Below are 12,209 nucleotides of genomic sequence, written 5' to 3'. Positions count from 1 at the left end.
TTAGCAAATTTTTTTGATCAATTGATTTAAATTAAATAAAAGTTGATATTTATACAATAATTGTACAGAGTACTTTGTATGTATTAGTTTATTTGATCCTCCTCGCAACACTGTAAAGATGGTACTAAAGATACCAATCTCACGGAAGCCGAAAATTCCAATTTTGAAGAACTAAAGGTATAAAAATTCAAAGGTAGAATTTGAATTTACATTTCCAAATTAGAATGTAGTATGCTAACATGCTGTTCTACCTTGACAATTTTTATACTTTCCAAAGAGGAAAAGCTTTATTTGATCTTATTAATATTGCTCCCAAAATAAAGTGAATGGATGGTAAAGTAAAATGTATGTTTAAAACAACAATATAGAATAAGACTTGCAATTTTAGTAATGTTACTCTAGAAATTTTAAAATGTAGTTTAGTTTTGATGAGAATAATGAACTTAGTTTTTTTTTTTTTTTTTTTTTGGCTGAGGCAATTGGAGTTAAAATTAAGTGTCTGAGGTCACATTTGAATTCAGGGCTAGTTCTCTATCCAGTACACCATCTAGCTACCCCAAATAATGAACTTTCTAGATTAATTTTGGGAAGTTAAAGCATAAGGCATAATTTTAAAAGCCCTTTCATGGAATTTTAGAAACATAAGGATTGGCTATTTAAAAAGTGAATAAATAGGATCAGTGAATTAAAATTTCAAGAGCTAAAAATTGTAATAGAAACATGTCAATAAATAAGACTCTTTTTAAAAAATCTTTATTCAGATAGCTCTTAGCAGGTGAAGGTTTCCCTTAAAGCTGAAGGTAAACCTTAAAAGCAAGGTTTTTGGGGATGATAAGCTCTATAAATATAGACAACCCTCAATCCTACCAATACATAAAAGTTATATTTTAGATAATGCAAACTGGTAGATATTTTTAAATCACTACTCCTTAACACAACAGAATTTCTTGTTTTATGGTAGATTAAATTGCTATTTATATTTTGTTTGAATCAATAACAATTACTTAGCAAATATATATTAAATATCTCCTATATTCACAGCATTGTATTATTACTTTTAAGACATTCTTCAAAATATTACCTTCAAAACATTTGCAATTTTTGGAAGAGACAGGACAACATCTAAGGATGTATGGAAAAATAAAAAGCAATATATAATTAAGGAAAAAAATATAATAAATGCAGTAACTGCAATAGGAAATCAGAGAATGGAAAGATAAATTAAGGCAGGTACATTCAAAGAAGTCATTGTTGAAGGGGATGTCATCTGGGTCTTGAAAAGTGGGCAGGATTTAGCTATAGAGTGAAAGCAATGACTGCTTTCCATTAGGGGTTATAGTGTGATAGGTAAAATGAGCACATTAAGACTCGGCCTAGTGAAAGAAAAATCTGACTTTAGAGAAGGATTACTGTTGTGGAATTGTAGATAGCAATGCTGGACAAATCAATTGAGGGTAGACTTAACAAAGTGATTATAGAATCTTCTGCTTTGTAAGAGGTGGGTGAAATGATTTCTGTGGAAATGGGTTATTGACTCAAAGTAAGATGTGGATTCAGGATTAACTATTTGCTATAGAAATTTAGTCTGTTGATTGCAAAAGTTTACTTTATATTTACTGTATGTATGCATATAGTAAAAATCTATGAGAGACAGACAGACTGACAGACCAACAGACAGAGAGAAAATGAGAGAGAGAGAGAGAGAGAGAGAGAGAGAGAGAGAGACAGAGATCTATTACTTAAAAGAAACCTTGAATTGTGTTCTATTTGGGAGATCAGAAATAATATTTCTTCACTTCATATCTGTCAAGATGAAAGGCTTGCTTAGGCAGAGTTTATCCTTCTAACTAGGATTCAGAGGCAGAATGGAATAGTTTAGCAGATAGAGAGCCTGCATGGGAGTCAGGAAGACCTTGGTTCAACAGTGATGAGTACTGGTTGCATGCTTAAGCAAATTTCAGAAATTCTTGGTGATCCAGACAACTCTCTAAGGCTGTACATTTCTAAGGCTACGAAAAGGTGGCAATCTGCTTTGGTAAAAGGAGTTTCCTCATCTAGCAATTCTCTATATTCAGAAAACTACAGGTCTAACTTGTATCTTCATCCTATTCCACCTATACTATCACTTTGATGTGACTAATAAAGAAAACAAGGCAGCCTCATTCTGGAGAATTTTAATAATTTTTCCTGTCAATGCACAGGATGAAAAGAAGATACAATATTCAAAGAAACATCCCTTTTTACTGAACAACTGGGGCTCAACTATCAAAAAGGAATGGGAAGATGGAAAGAATATTGGACATAATGAAAACATCTGAGTTTCGACTCTGATTCTAAAACTTATTAGTTGTATGGCCATGGGCAAAAATCTTGACTTCATTAAATTCATAGTTTTAGAACTGTTTCATATTTGGGATACTAGAGATCATCCAGTAGAACTTTGTCACTTAACAGGAAAACATTGAATCCTAGTAGATGAAATAACTTGCCTAATATCGCACAACTGGGTAAGTAGGATAAAGTTTACTTGTATCCATGTGAAACATTCTTTCAAATAGAGAAGACTATCTCTATGATCCTAACTACCCTCATTATGAAATTGGGATAATAATAGAAATCCAATTTGAGAAGTGCATTTTGTATACTATAAAGCAGGAAGTTAAATAGAAACCATTATTGTTATAATGAAAATAATAACTAATATTAATATAATACTCTAAGGTTTCCAAAGCACTGTGCATTATTAGTATTATTATTTGAAAGACAAACAAATAATTTCCATGATGCTGAGCAGAAATTTAAAGTAGCAAGTCACTCTTGCCCTCTAATTCTACAAATTCTCAGAGATTTTTTTTTTTAAATAGAGATTGTGCTAGCATCCTAATTTTCTAATAGGGCTGTACAATTCTGTTGACAATCTAGTCTTTTATGGAAGAAATTATGATGAATCTTGCATTTATTCTTGTTTTTCATTCCTAATACATGGATTTAAGGTCCTTTCACTCCCCTGACATCATTATATTTCCTTTTTTCCTTGTCTTTTAATCTTAAAAAGAGTCCAATACTCTTATCCACTCTCCTTTACTAAATGAAATAGTTTTCTGGTCCTCCCACTCCCGTTTGATAATTAAATCACTCACTGATTTTCCAGCTATTCATTCATACTACCCTTCCAGGCATGCTTATCCCCTACCTGACACTTTTCACAGCTAAGATTCAATCTTCTATTTGTGCCAAGTCATCTATTACCAGATCTTGCTTTTCCCAGAACCACTAGGTCATTTTTCAGTGATTAAAGCAGGAGGTAAAACCTTTCCAGTTTATGAATGACATTGTTTCTTATGGAACACTATTGTTATATTTTATAACATGAATTTCAGGAACCAAAATATGAATGCCCTAAATATTAACTTGGCATTCATGTAGAACTTTATCGTTTCTTTTAACTTTAAGTGAACATTGGACAATCAATTAAGCTGGAGACTGTTGTATTGTAATTGCTGCCCCTAGCAAGCTAATAGCGCTCCTAAATTAAACAGTTAATTTAAAATATAATCAAAAGACTGTGTAACTGGAAAATCTTGGTAAAAAGCATTTTTTTAAATTATGGAGATAAGAAAAATTGACTGAAATTGTGCTACTTGTATTCCAATTATATATTTTAAAGCTAACATTTATGGGTTTTATATTTTATTAAAATATTCACATTAGAGGTGTAGTATATACCAAGTCTGATTCACAATGCATATTTTTACAGTAATGTGAGTTGTACATTTGGGAAGACAGGTGTTTGATAAAATTAATAGCCTGTGTATAGCAGTTAATTGTATAAATATACATGAACACACACAGAGAAATCTCTCTGCAATATCACAGCAACTAGTGAGACCATAGAGGAGAAAATATTGATGAACTGCTGGAAATGTACAGGGTCAAGTGATTGCTATTCTTGCATCTATTACAATTACATCAATCACAATCTACTAATAAATTTAATCTTCATACTCATAATTTAAATCCACTTAGCATAAGGAATTTGTTTGACTAATGATCTGCTTTTAGTAACTTCATGGCATTTACAGTGGAAAGGCATCTTGGAGGCTATGGTGTCTAGCATATACCTGCTAAACAAAATCCTGTTATTATGTTTGATAAGAAAGTACCCTCTTGAAGAATATAAAAAACAGAAGAAATTAATATCTCTCAAATCATTAGTGCTATTCTTGGACAACTTCAAAGGTTGGGAAAATTTTTCCTCTTATTAATCCTGAATTTTCTTCTTGTAACTTTTACTCATTGCTTCTGGTTCTACCTTTTAGTGCCAAACAGAACAAGTATAGTTCTTTGACTATGTGACATTTGTGACATGAAGGAAAAATGGGGAAAAGGTAGACATGTATGTTTTTAAACATCTTGGAATATAATCTTTTTCATATTGACACATTAATATTTTTCTTACCTTTCATATACCTTAAGATCACAACATCCCCCACTCCCAGCAAAGTTTTCTTTTCTTGTATGGCATGGTTTCTTTGTCATCCTACTTGTGGTTATATTCTCTCTAACTTATGAATATCTTAAACTGTGACACCTCAAATTCAACACAATACTATGGCTATTATTCTATAAGAATTATGCAGAAATACCATTTCCCTTTTAATTCCTAACTACTATGCTCTCAATTGGACAAAGATCACATAAACTTTTTGAATGCAATAAATATCACTTTTCCTGCTGATTGAGCTTACAATTCACTTAAACTCCCAGATCTTTGTTTTCACATAAATTACTGTATTAAACAAATCAAAAATAAAAATCTTCTCCCATCATGTACTTTTGGAAATTTGTCATTCTTTTTGCTTCCCTAACTTACCTGCTTTGATTTTCTATTTTCTCCTCTTTTAGTGCTATTCTAGAAACTCCCTGTTCAGTATTTCACCTTTTCCTTATTCTTGGCATGGCATATGGGAATAGACTTTTTCAAGGATATTTTAATGACCTCTAGAGATTCTAAGCTTAAAGAGAATGAAAGAGAAGAGATTCATTCTCTCTGCATATGTCTGGGAAGGTAGAATACTGAAGTGGGGATAATGTTTCAGTTAAGTTTCTTTATTTGACTGATCCTACTCCAATTCTGAGTTAATAGCTTTGTCAGCATGGTATTGTATTACTATATTTGTTAGGGCGCTACACAACTTTAAGAACAAAGTGGAAAATTTGGTTGTGGATCTATCAGAGACTTTTATTTAAAGTTTTGAGAATATAATTTTGGAAATCCATACAAATAAGATTTTTTTTATTGGAAGGAAACAAAGCAATATCTAAAATATTAATATTTTAAAATATAGCTAATCACCATCTCAAAGCAAAAAATAAAAAAAATAGGAAGAAGGAACAACTTGCTTTAGACATAAAAGAAAATTTAATTAAAGAGCTGATAAAACAATGTGTTAGGGAAACATCTTAGAAATCTCTCATGATGCATGGTTTTTATTATTTCATTTGTACATGAAATTGATGCTTTTTCTATACAATGGATTGCAGATTCTCTTTAGAGCTAGAAAAATGACTCAGACATCTTATGAAGACAATTTTCCATCTTTCCCTCATTTTTCCTTATTGTTATGAATTGATAGCACTTCCTTATATTTTTATAATTTATTTTTAGGGGATCTGGATGTGTGACTTTATTTTTATTGGAAATTTTTAGCATGAAAAGATTCCTTTTCTGAGACAAATTAACAACTCCTTTTTAATTTATAGTTTTAGATATTTGTCTTATTTCATTAAGTTAATGTGTGACATGGTCATGGTTAATTAGTATGTGTTAGAGATAGAACTTGTACCAAGATTTTCTTGATATCTATTGTCATATTAATGGTCAGCTAAGCGATATAGTAGATAGAGTGCCCAGCATGAAGTCAGATCTGGCCTCAGATATTTAGTTGTAGGACCCTGGACAAGTCACTTAATCCTATTTACCTCAATTCCTCATATATTAAATTAACTGGAGAAGTTAATGGCAAATAACTCCAGTATTTTTTCCAACACCCCAAAGAGATTCAGACATGGCTGAAATGGCTGAACAAATTATTTTCTCTCCTGTACAAGAAAGATTGTGTTTTTCAGACATTCTGTAGAACTTAAACTATTAAACTAAACTTATTTATGATTATTTTTACTCTTAGAGCTTATTGTCTCTGTTTCTGTGCTCAAAGAATTTAATTCTGAAAGAAAATTCAAGCTCACATATATTATTCTATTCTTTTTTTTGTTTGTTTTGTTTCAGGTCCTGAGGAAATAGAATTCAAGTGCCCCTTGAATCATATCGCTTGCCTTGGAACAAACACATGTATTTATTTATCCCAACTGTGCAATGGTGTACTTGATTGTTCAGATGGCTATGATGAAGGAGTCCATTGTCGGGGTAAGTTCATTTGCTGAACAAAACAGCAAAATCTTAAGCTTCCAGAGTTGACTATGACTTTATCAAAGTAAACCTCTATCCTGCCTGTTCTTATAATTTTAAGTATACCAGTTACTGAAAAAAGGTGAACATTATTGCTGCAGACATTTAATATACATTTCAAAGAGGCAACTATTGTGTACTATTGAAAAAATAAGTCAAGAAAAAACATTCATTCTTTGAAGTCAAACTGGATAACAATTTCTCATTTTATATGAAAGAGCACTTTTGAGAAAAAAGACAGATGAGGAGCTGTTTTTTGTCACCATAGATCAATGTCACATGGTATGACACATGTGTTTCCTCTGAACTCTAGTTTAAACAAAGTCAGAAAATTTAAGATAAACCTGAGAATTGAATATTTCTGTTAAAACTTAGTAATGCAAATCCTTCCCTTTGGTGATGTTTTTATGAAGGCTTTCTACTAGCTACTCTGTAACATAGTTGGTTAGGCTTATTTGAATTTAGTTAAACATTTAGTTCATTCTATTAAGACAGAATAAAAGGTCAAGAAAACTCTTTAATGTCTCAGAGTATAGTGTAAAGACACATAAGGGTCTGAAGTCAGACGACCTTCCATCTAAGCTACTTGGAACCTCTGTGATATTAGTTACCCACTTAACCTTTCTGGGTGTTAGTTTCTTCTTCTGAATAGTGAAAGAGATAGGGGAAAAATAGTTTGGTCCCACATTTATAAAGTCCCTTCTATATTGTGAGCACCATGCTAGATACTGGTGATACAAAATAAAATCCAAATATTTCTATTCTCAATGCTGCTTTTCATTAGGATGACCTCCTTAGATGATACTTGTGATCATTTATATAGTCTGAATTTATGATCCTAAGATAATTTGGGGAATAAATATATCCTAATGGGGGAAGAATATGTTTTGTCAGTTATTCCAAATAAATGTGTGGGCTGGACTATGGAATCTGAAAGCTATGAGTAGATCAAGGCAAAAGTTAGGCAAATGGTAAGATTAGGGCATTAGTTAAAATCAGGAGAAAAGCAATTATCTTAAAACTACAAATTAGAACAAGAGTCAATTTAGAAAAGGTAATTGATACTGATTATCTCAAGTCAGATTAGGCTGTGAGAATCAAAAGAGATGATAAATTAAATTGGTAAGCAAATGCTAGAGTCAATGATTCAGGCAGCCAAACTTCAGTGACTCCATGGGAGGGATGTGGTAACTATTGATTATGACCATAGATCATAATATTTATATCTTTAAATCTTTTAGTCTAACTCCCTCATTTTTGCAGATAAGAAAACTGAGGCAAGAGACTTTGAATTATTCTTCCAAAGTTGAAGAGTTAATCAGTGTCTGAGCTAGGATTCAAATCCAGATCTATTTATCTTCCCATTATAATAATTGCTATATAATGATAATGTTGCTTTTATAGTATATCTACCTTTACCGCTGTTTAACAAAGTGATATTTTATAAAGTATTTTGCAACTAAAAAGTATTTACAGTTAATAGTTTGGAAATTCTATTCATTTCAGTGATAACTCAAAATTTTAAACAAATTTTGATTAGCTGTAAAAGGTAAATAGATTTGTGTTACTAGGTTCTGCAGGACAATAATAGTCATGATTGCTGAAAATTCTACAAAAGGTGATTATGCAAATTCAAATGATTTTACCAAAATATGACCCAGGGTTGTCTAATAAAATTGGAGATTTATTTTAGAAATGAAAAAAAAAATGTTAGTAGACAAAGGAGTGGATTAACACTTAAATCTAAACTACTTGTATAGATTAAAATGGAATTGGTATGATTAATTTATGATTATGGATTTTATATAGCAATATATTTTGGGGGTATATCAACTCTTTGAAATATATTTTTTAATTTGGTTTGAATGAAATGTTATGATCAGAGTATAAAGAAAAGAGTCTTAGTCTGGAATCAAGGACCTCATTTTAAAAATTTCAGCACACACTCCCTTTTTTATCTTCTGCAAATCATAACTCCTCTGAGCCTCAGTTTACTCAGTTGCTAAATGAATATATTAGATTAGATGACTTCTCATGTCTCTTCTGTCTTTAAATTTACATGATCCTGTTATCTATTTTTTTCCAATTTTACAGTTCTGAACCTAAATTTGCCTATTCTAGTTTTCATGATATTGTCAAAGGGAAACTTTTGTATAGTTAAGAAAATATTTATAGGTATTTTAAAATAATGCTTGAACAATTGGAGCAACCAAGAACCATGATTATAATATTTAACAGCCTGCATGATTATCTAGTGAAATCATCTCAATTTACAGATAGGGAAATTGAGATATACAAAATTTTTTTGAGGTAATGTTCCTAAATTGCATGGACAGCAAATAGAAAAAGCTAAGCTTTCAAGAAAATTCCTCTAATTCTACATCCACTGCTCTAGATTATGCTTATTCTATCACATAAGTGGTTTCTGTCTGAAGGCCAAAAGCTGCTTCTTCACCTAAGTAATACTTTATGATGAAGGGATATAAGGAAGATAAAATGCTATCAAAGTAAGAGGTGAAAGGGTTTCCAAGCACTTGCAAAAAAATTCCACTCTTTAAAGCAAACCATACAACAGTTATTGACTGAAGTTTTGTAGGGACATTCAAGGTTGGAAAAAATAGTACTATACTTTGTTTATGATGAATGATGAGCAGACTTGATATTGAGAAGGCATTAAGTATCACTTGATGAGGTTAAGAAAAAAAAAAGGAATCAAACGAAACTCAGAATAGACATGTCTGAGATCATTTTCACATCTTTCTTATATAAAATGAAATTAATTCCTATAGAAAAAAGTGTTTTAAAGAGATTAACAGCAATGCTACTGAAAGAGAGGATAAGAGAGGTGTTATATTGTAATTTTCTTTGGGAAATTGGACAATAGTCAAAGCTAAGTCCCAGATTCAGATTCAAGTTTATCTTTCTGAACAGTATGGACACAATGCACTCAAATATTCTACAGTAACCAATCTGACAGTCAAAAATTCTGGTGGCCAGAAACTTTTTTCTTTCTTTTTCCCTCCTTTCCTTTTTCCTCCCTTCTCTTCTTCCCTTCCTCTTTCCCTCTCTCCCTTCCTTCTTTTTTCTTTACTTTTTTCTTTCCCTCTTCCCTTCCTTCCTTCCTTCTTTTTTCTTCCTTCGTTCCTTCCTTCCTTTCTTCCTTCCTTTCCTCCTCCCTTCCTACCTTCCTTCCTCTTTTCTTTCCCCTCTCCCTCCCTCCCTCCTTCCCCTTCTTTCTTTCCTCTTTTATTTTTCTCTGTCTTTCTTGTGCCTCCTTTTTCTCTTTCTTTCTCTCTGTGTCTCTATCTTTCTTTGTCTCCATCTTTCTTTTTTCTCTATGCTGTTATTGTATCCTTAGGTATTTAGGATACTGTTCAGCACATAATTAGCACTAAATTAATTTTTGTCGTCTGCCTGCTGCCTGCTGGCCTTGTGGACTCTCAGTTCTAGTTTATTCATATTACCTGCAATTAATTTCTGGAGATTCAATTAATGATGCTTGATATTCTTTAATTTCCAAATGATTTTTTTAAAAATGAAAGTCCACTGCTAATGCAGGAGAGCTTGACTACCCTATTACCATATTACTATATTTACTGTTGACATATATTTTAAAATGAAAACAAAATAAAATATTGGTTAAGACAATAGTTTATTGGGAAAAAGTTAAACTTTTTATTTTAGTTCATTAGTATTTATTCATATCAAAATTTCCAGGTAAAAGTAGCTTGATTGGTTGCAAGTATGCTAGATAGCCACTCAAACCCACTCTTCATTCTTTTTTTTTTTTAATCCATTTCATAAAAGATTGAGCAAAATGGGTTAAAAATTGGGACATAAGAATATTTACTTCATAGAGTAAATCTAATTATTTTCCCATTATTCCTTTTAAGTTTTGTGCTGGATAATACAATTTAAATGGTTGTCTAAGATTTGACTTAAATGAAAATGTTTCTTCTAGGAAAGGATCTCAAAAGGTTTTGTGAACTGTATTTTTATACCCTGATAAAATTAATAAAGGAAAAGTTTAATATTGTTTAAAAAAATACACATTCTAAAGTTGGAAATATTTTGTACCTTTTAAAATATTTTTTGAATAATTATCAGCACGAATTCATTTCTTTATGGTTTAGTTAGTGAAAATGTATCTATTATTGATTATTTTATATAATGTCAATATTTTAATTTTCATAATTTAGCAATACTTAAAAAAGAGAGAATATATGCATACATCTAGAATGAATATGTGTTCATTTGTTAATGTACACCAAAATAAAGCTATTGATCTTTTAGAAGTAGATTCTTCCAAAATCAGCATGTTGTATTTTATAAAAAATCACCTCTTTACCACCATATTTAAATTGCATGAGCATTGACAAGACATTTTATTAATCTGGTGCCTGTTTAAAATTGGGATTTTCTGTACTAACTAAAGCTCAGAATGCAGCAAGAAATAGCCAAATTCAATTATATTGACATGATCTAATAAAAGTAATCAAATAGTATTTCCAAAAGTTGCCATTTTTATGGTAATTCATTACATTAAAATTTCAGATAACTTTATGAGAGAAGTCCTTTTTGTTCCTATGCCCTTTTCAGATTACAATTGCAGTGTGAAGTAGCAATATATTTAAATTCTGAACAGAATTATCATCTCCAGGCACTGCTCTCTCTTCATAATTTGTTACAAGACCATATATACTTTTCAGGTTACCACAGTGCAGGGATTTTTTTTTTTTTTGTATCAGAATGGAAAGGAGATTATTTAATCTATGTGATTATTTTCCAGCACATATTTGATGTCTTTTAGCACTAAGGGGATAAAGGGAATGCTATGTTTACTAAAACTGATTGGGGAATAAAACTGTCTGACATCTGTAGTGCTTACCATTTTAAAAAAGACACATCTGTGTTCAGATCTCTCACTTCCATTCTGTACTGTTTCTATACCTTCCTCAGGGTGTAATATAGTTAATAATTGTGTTTGAGTAGGAAATGGGAACAATCTTTGTCAGTGACAGGAAACTCTCAGAATTGAAGCTATCAAATCAGTTTCTTTGTCAAATGGTGATTATCTTATTCTCTTGGGCAGAAAAAAATGTAGCTACTCTATTATGGGAAATTATATTTTTCTTAATCTACTTATATTTATTCTAAATTCAAATTTATCTTTTGAAATACATGAAAATTTCATTAAAACTTAATTTTACTTCTTATGTTTCTATAAATGTAATTATAATATTTGTGGAGTTAAAGAAATAGTGTAGCTTAAAATTAAGAGAATTTTAATTGACCCAAACAAATGAGAACTTTTAACTGAAAGAGTTCATAATCAACAGTGACTAATTTTTCAGTTTAACTTCTGTGCGTCACAGCTATGTCCAAATGAAACTACAGTAATCCTCATGCCAAATTTCAACTCTAAAACATTTTTTTCCTATCCCTTTCCTTTCTATCACATGGGAGAGAATCTGGATTAACATTGTGTTAGCCCCTGGAAACCTGCTCCTGGCGGAGTAAAAAATTAGCAACAGAGACATTTTGATATGAGTATCATAATTTATTATATGGGAAAATCATGAATTTAATTGTTTTTGTTTTTGTGTATAATCCTCCTCCTCTTTTAGACAATATAGAATAGTCTAAAATATTTTTGTACTCTAATTTACTTCCATCCCTGGAAAAAATAGAGCATTTATGTCCATTTCTAAGGTATAGTCAATATTCAATTATCCTTGTT

At 31.0% G+C, this 12,209-nt stretch overlaps 1 protein-coding gene across 1 annotated transcript in view; it reads left to right on the top strand.

Annotated features, from left to right (window-relative positions):
- LRP1B (LDL receptor related protein 1B) overlaps positions 1 to 12,209 on the top strand; it is a 2,056,943-nt gene that overhangs the window by 382,711 nt on the left and 1,662,023 nt on the right. Inside the window, exon 3 of the mRNA XM_051990638.1 lies at positions 6,290 to 6,427. Coding sequence (XP_051846598.1) covers positions 6,290 to 6,427 — 138 coding nt within the window. The remainder of the gene's footprint in view (positions 1 to 6,289; positions 6,428 to 12,209) is intronic.

The sequence above is a fragment of the Antechinus flavipes genome, chromosome 3 (assembly GCF_016432865.1).
Source record: "Antechinus flavipes isolate AdamAnt ecotype Samford, QLD, Australia chromosome 3, AdamAnt_v2, whole genome shotgun sequence".
Classification (NCBI taxonomy): Eukaryota; Metazoa; Chordata; class Mammalia; order Dasyuromorphia; family Dasyuridae; genus Antechinus; species Antechinus flavipes.
The sequence above is the reverse complement of the archived record's forward strand: the minus strand, read 5'-3'. Positions and strand labels throughout refer to the sequence as shown.